The following is a 6,803-nucleotide window of genomic DNA, read 5'->3' on the forward strand; positions in this document are numbered from 1 at the left end:
TTAAGAATAAGATTAAATATGTTGGCACGTGATAATATTTAAGTATATTTACACATGTATAAAAAATAATTTTTTATTTTTTATTAAGATACGATTGAATATACAGGCACATATATTGAACAAATATCGATAAGTATCGTATCTAAAATATGTTCGAGGTACAGATACGATAACGTAACTCAGCTAATTATTCGTGCTTTATAGTTAATTATAATGTCTAGACTCTAAACTACTTCTCCTATCACTACAAGAAAAATCACTTTTAGCGGCCATTTATTTTGCTTTTAGCGGCAATAAAAATAGCCGCTAATACATTTACCAGCAATTAGACATTAGCCGTCTTATGCTTTGCCGCTAAAAGGTTTTAGCGGCAATTATAAAATTTGTCGGTAAAGACTTTTTTAATGGCCACAAAAAGTATATAATTTTTAGCGGCCATTTTCTTGGCAATTTATATTACCACCAAAAGTTATTCTAAAATTGCAATGTTATTCATTTTTAGCGGCTATTAGTATTGCCGCCAAAACCCATTTTATCGGCAATTTATATAGCCACTAAAAATGTAATGTTATTCACTTTTATTGGCCATTACTATTGCCACTAAAATCTTAAAACTTTTTTAGTTATATTATACTTATTTTCTTAGAAGCAACGAACTATCTTTTTATTAGAATCTCAATTATTTTTGCCAACAAATTTTATTGTTATGCATAATATAAATATACTGAAATTAATTACTACAAAATGAGATATTTCATTAATCTCAAAATATTGATACACAAAAATTCCTTGAAAAGTAATATATTATATTACAAATCTAAACAAGAAATACTACAAGGCTATAACTATATCAATCCTGCAAGAACCTAAGTCAGAATTGCTGCTGATTAGCGATGAATTGCCACTTGACGAGTCATCTTCTAAAACTTTCTTTAGGTGGGTGAAACTTTGAATAGAAAAAAGAGTGCTCATGTGTACCTGGTTTGACTTTGATACAAATTTTAATAAGAATTAAATAGTTAGACATTAGTATTGACAATAAAAAAGAGAGTAATGCTTATAAATGGTTAACATTTGTAATACAGTGGGAAGAACTTGTCAATAACAATTAAAAATATTTATTGAATTGAGGGACCATGAGATTACCAAGTTCATTCTGAAACCTTCCATTTACAATTTGAATGAATGAATCAATCATTAAAGGCTGCTGCAGTCTAATTAATGTGAATGTTCAAGCCTTCAATTGTAAACCTACTCAGAAGATCATTACTCATGAAACTTTCGCACAACACCATTACTCTTTTAAAAAAAATAAATTTATAAACATCAATTCATATATATTAAAAATTATTTTATGACCACAATTAATCTAGTAAGTACCTGTAAAACTAAGCCAAGAGATATGTCTTCAGGATATATGCAAACATAATCTTAATGAAGCTCTGCAGAAAGCATTTCAAACACTTAAACCAAAATCCAAAAATTCAAATACATCCATGAAAGACCATGCAAAGTATCCCTTTATGTTTGATCAATCTCTGAAAAGAAAAATTTAGGATCAAATGAGAAAAATATACACACATAAAGCAATTGTGTTTTCCTTTTACGAGGGTCTAATTCATTAGCACTATGAGCCTTTTAGAATCAAACTATTCTGGATCCAACTGAATCGGCTACTTTAAGGTAACTTGTTAGCCAAAAACCAGTTTTCACATGTTATGTAACCAAAATTTCATAAGGTCTATCTTTACTTTTTAAATAAGCTAAATAGAGTAGTAACTCAAGAAAAATAAGCTCTCATTTTTTTTTCAAACCACAAAAAACTAGCAACTGCATTACCTTATGGAATCAAGCACAGCACCAATATATACATGCAAGTATTCCACTCTTGTCACATCTTGAAGTGATGAATTCCTTTGTGTCTGTTGACCTAACAAAACAAGCCATTTGTCACACTACTTTACCAATGGCACAATGCATTATAATGATTCGCATTCACCCTTGTTGTTGAAATAATATATGTGTGAGAGAGAGAGAGAGAGAGTGAAAACCTCCACCCTGGTAGCAATGTAGTTTCAGCTGATAACATGGCAGCAACAGTCAAAGCCTTAGGTATGCAACCATAATCATTTGCCTCCATCAAGGTTCGTGATAAGGAAGGTTCTAATGGAAGCTCTGCATAGAATTTTAGAACAAAAAAATAAAATTAAAATTAATAAAGTTAGAAAGAAAATAGTGCACAAGGAACTTGTTGAAATACTCATTCAGAATGACATCTCATGATGAAGATAATGATAGTGAAATGCATGATTTCTCCAGACTAATTTAAAATTCAACCAAAAAAAGAAAAGGGGAAATAACTACCAGCCATTTTCTGTCCAATACTTGTAATTGCACCATTTTCATCAATAGCATCAATCAGATATAATTGCTTCAAGGCATCTTGTAAGGACTCAACTGCAGAAAAGCCAGTCATTCATCGCCAAGTTATAGTCGAGTAAAATCCACTAAATCACTAATTGTCATGGAAGATGGAACAGGAAGATTAAAATCAAGAGAAACTAAACATATGCATTAAAATCAGTTGGGAACAGAACTCTGGGCCGATAAAAAGAACAAGGGTAACAGTAGAACACCATTGAAGAAGCCACAGAAAGAATTCAAAAACTTTTGAAATAACAAGTGAAAAAAGAAAAAGAAATGAAGCAACTTACCACAATCAAATGAGAATCAAGTTCAGTTATTTAACATTACTAAGAAAGAAAAAAAGAACAATTTAGTAAACTTTCAAATAAGAAAAAAGTATCTTACATGAAGGAGGATCAAGAAAATCAAATTTCCGGAGAACAAAGGTAATGCCTTGTGGTTATGCAACTAAGTAATCTAAATAAGGAGAACATGAGAGTAAAACAACCAGTTGAAGGTCTCTAACTTAATAACTAATAAAAAAATCATGGGCTCTTTGAGTGGCTGCCCAGTCTTCATCTGTATCATTTGCAGGAAGAATAATCTAAATTCAATATAAAAAGACTATGAACTTCAATTAAGAGTTGGTATAAGCTAAGTAACTAAGTCAAAGCTTTTTCCTTTGCAACAAGTAAATACTATATACCTTATACTTTCTTCTATACAATCTCACTACTGAAGAATGTGATAGCAAAATATGATGAACTGCCAACTAAGGCTCAGTTGTGGAGTCACCCCTACTGCTATTATATTTCTGGCAAAATGGGGGCGAATATCGTATAGGTGGGGTTGTTTCTTGATCATAACCACCTATGGTAAACACGTTCGGCTCGTTCATAGTATTCCAATATAAGACTCTGTCACCGAACTCTCTGAAACACACTTCTGCATAATTTATGAAGTCTCTTCTGCATTCGCATTCAAGTGATTGTTAGATTCATATTTCTCAGTTCTTTCTACAGTTGTAAAATAAGCAATTGTGTCTCAAGCACAAGAGTTTCACTGATTAGTTCAAACAACAGTGTGTATAAGGGTTCATTAACATACATGATTTTAGGAGTATTATACAAGGCTTTACTATAGAAACTAATACAGAACATAAATTAAATTTCAACGTTTCTCATTACAAACACAAGTTTGAGTTAGGAGTATTATATACTTGGAATCAATCTTGACCAAGAAATGGATAACCTATAAGCATCAAGGCCTGTTCCCACCATGAGTTTCACATCTTCCTGCAACATAAAATCATCAGAAACGGTTGAAGCTCCAGCTGGCATTTTCTCAAACACATTATGTGCATATTCTCAATTTTCCACAAATTATAAAAGAAAAAATCACAATGTAAACAAATAATGGAAGGAATGCGTATTAGTGTATTATTGACCTTGTATTTGTGGCTGATATAAATTCAACCTAAATGAAAAACAAGCGTGAGTGTGTGACTTAAAACAAAAGGAATCAAAGGAACAATTAACAATAATTGAGAAGATAAGTAAACAAAGAAGACTAAAGCGTAAGGTTGACCTGTTCAACCATTCTATGCTTGAGAATGGTGGATTTAGCCATGACCTTAATGGCAATGCTGTCTCCGGTGTCGGTGTTCTTGGCGAATATACCTTCGGCGACTCCTCACCTTCTTCATTGTTTCGCAGAGAGAGAGAGAGAGAGAGAGAGAGAGGGAGAGAGAGAGAGAAGAGGAACGATGAGAGCTAAGAAGAGTTCGGCGATGAGAAGAGTGTGATGACACTCACGATCTGTCTCCATCGGTGGCGACAGCATCCTCTACTAGAGGAGAAGAGTTCGGCGACGAGGGATGGTGATGGTTGATTGCGTTTATGGTTAGGTTGCTAAGAGAAAGGGGGTGTCCGTGAATTTTGTTCTTCTCTCTCTAATTGTTATAAAAAAAGATTTTAATAAAACTAATACTAGCCATAATACAATGGCCATTAAAAATATTTTACTAAAAGTAATTTTTTTATATGTTAATAAAAATAATACCAGCCATAGTATTATGGCCACTAAAAACTTTTTATTAAAGATAATTTTATTATATTTTTAGTGGCAATAATAATAATTGTCATTATAGTATATAATATTAATGACAAATATATAATAGCCACAAAAACATAACTTAAATACAAAAAATAGTGGCCATTGTATTATTGCCGTTAAAAGTTTGTCGTTAAAACTAATTATTCTTGTAGTGTATACATTGATTACATATATCTAAATTATTCTAAAGTGATGATATATAATATATAAAGGTGCATGTACATGCATGGTTTATAGAATACATACCCTATACGTACTTTATAATAATATATTTAGGCACCTTATTTTATTTGGAAGGAGGAGTTAAGTACCTTTGATTAGATTGTATATGTGTTGTACGTGCATGATATATTATTCTTTAATGAAAATGAAATGAATATGATGGTAAGTGATGATGATGAATAATGTGTGTAGTGAGAATGCAGGGCATATTGGGGATTTGTGAAGTGTGAAGTGTGAAGTGTGAAGTGGTAGGGTGATTGGTCCCCACACAGCACAACAATAAATCCTTGCGTAATTTTTAAACTACGGTTAAGGTTGTACTTGTACTTGCACTTGCACTTATTATTTGTTATAGGACCATAAACAAAGTTTTGTGTTTTTATAAAAAATCAGTTATTAAAGTAATTATTATATATATTGTTTTATGTATTTTTAAGAGGAATGCTAGGGAGCCAACAGAAATTGTGATATATAGCCATCAATTAGCCATCATAAATGTATTTAACGGTGGAAGATTATATCCAATGGTGGAGGATTATTCATTTTACTTTTGATGGTTAAGTGCTGGCTAAATTTTAACAAAATTGCTGGTCCCTAGACTTTTTCAATTTTTAATATAAATTTTATATTTTAATATATATTTTATATAAATATATAATTAATTTGGTAATAATTGAGATAATAATCTAAAATAAATTTAATATCTGTAATTTTGTGTCGCCTAGCTATAACACCTATAATTATATATTTATTGTATTTAATATATATTATCTAATTATTCAAACGATAAACATGATGTATTGGTTAGGAGAGGGTGGGCATTATTGGAGAGGTGCAGTCTTGTCTTTTCTAGGTTTAATTTAATGCAAGGTACGAAATGAAAGAACTCAAACAAAAGAAAGAAAAATAATTAATAGAATCTGAAATGTGAAAATGACTTTAATTTCATTAAATCAATTAGGAATTTAATTAGGACGTTATATCTAGAACTGGAAGAACTACTACCTAGTCTACCATGTTAATAAATATATACTACTCCTAAGTCCTGAAAGTCCAAGTAATTTTGATTTGAATGTGGAGAATTATTCACAGTAACATGAACAAATTAGGTCATTGGCATGGGTTTTGCTGCTCAAAATGTTAATAAGGAAAATTCAGGAACCCCTAACTTTAAAACACAAAAAGGGAAGTGAGCATATAGGGAATTTTCTTTTCCATATAAAAATATTGTTGTAAAAAGTACGGTTAAGAATTTATAATATATACCAATATATTAATATTAGCTACTGAAGGATTATCATGTGTTCATAACACGCAGCGGAAGAAAAGAAAATAATCCTTAAAGATCTATTTTGTGCTTAAACTTTATTCCAATAATAAATATATAGTAGATCAGATCTAAATACCTGAGTACGCTAGTAAAAATCTTTTTTCTCCTTCGATGGTACGAAGGCGCTATGCGTATCCACACCGAGACCAATCTCTGCTGTCAACTCCTTGACCAATGGACATCTGATCTAAATTGAGAAACCTCTTGCAACTCTTTGCACGCCATAAAATTCTTCTCTAAGAATTAGGCTCACATACATTTATGTGTATATAGGTAAAGGAATAAAACTCTTCTATTTTATTCTCGTCTCTTTCTCATTCCTTTACTCTTGGCATACATATATATAGTATGAGATTTGTTACTGATTTTAAATTTGATTCTCAATTCAAATTTAAATCATATCTTGTTATTTTAAACTTGAATCTTTCAAATTTATGAATCATATCATAACTCAATTTGAAACAGAATCAATTAGGATCTTATCCAAATTTAGAATTCAAGTTTAGAAATAGAATAACTAATTATTCTCAAATCTCATATAATATTCTCAATTATCATACTATTATTATATTCTTGGTGCTAGCAAAAAATATAATAATATTATATTTAAATTAATATAATTATTTATTTGATCAAATCAAATTAATAATTAAATAATTCTACAGCAAAGATTAGAATACTCGTTAGTGTGTGACCCCATAGGTTCAATACTAAGTGGGTAGTAAATTAG

The 6,803-nt window shown here is 30.7% G+C and overlaps 1 protein-coding gene across 21 annotated transcripts; it reads right to left on the minus strand.

Moving 5' to 3' along the window:
* Positions 778–4,383, minus strand: LOC107639744 (probable pre-mRNA-splicing factor ATP-dependent RNA helicase DEAH4). Of its 21 annotated transcripts, XR_002361653.1 has the most exons (11): positions 3,994–4,375; positions 3,854–3,882; positions 3,626–3,701; positions 3,113–3,374; positions 2,941–3,010; positions 2,365–2,457; positions 2,052–2,175; positions 1,840–1,930; positions 1,381–1,442; positions 1,147–1,251; positions 778–987 (listed from the first exon to the last, which is right to left on the minus strand). XR_002361653.1 is itself a non-coding variant. In XM_021121631.1 (7 exons), the coding sequence occupies exons 4-7, from the start codon at positions 3,302–3,304 to the stop codon at positions 1,849–1,851; spliced, it is 402 nt and encodes a 133-aa protein (XP_020977290.1). In that variant the 5' UTR covers positions 3,305–3,374; positions 3,626–3,701; positions 3,854–3,882; positions 3,994–4,369; the 3' UTR covers positions 1,107–1,848. The 21 variants fall into 21 exon arrangements, 9 of the variants coding, with proteins under 9 accessions (XP_020977287.1, XP_020977290.1, XP_020977291.1 ...); XR_002361651.1 differs by lacking the exon at positions 778–987 and having other exon boundaries at positions 1,107–1,930; positions 2,941–2,985; positions 3,994–4,373; XR_002361649.1 differs by lacking the exon at positions 778–987 and having other exon boundaries at positions 1,107–1,930; positions 3,994–4,372.

This window comes from Arachis ipaensis, chromosome B04 (assembly GCF_000816755.2).
Source record: "Arachis ipaensis cultivar K30076 chromosome B04, Araip1.1, whole genome shotgun sequence".
Lineage (NCBI taxonomy): Eukaryota > Viridiplantae > Streptophyta > Magnoliopsida > Fabales > Fabaceae > Arachis > Arachis ipaensis.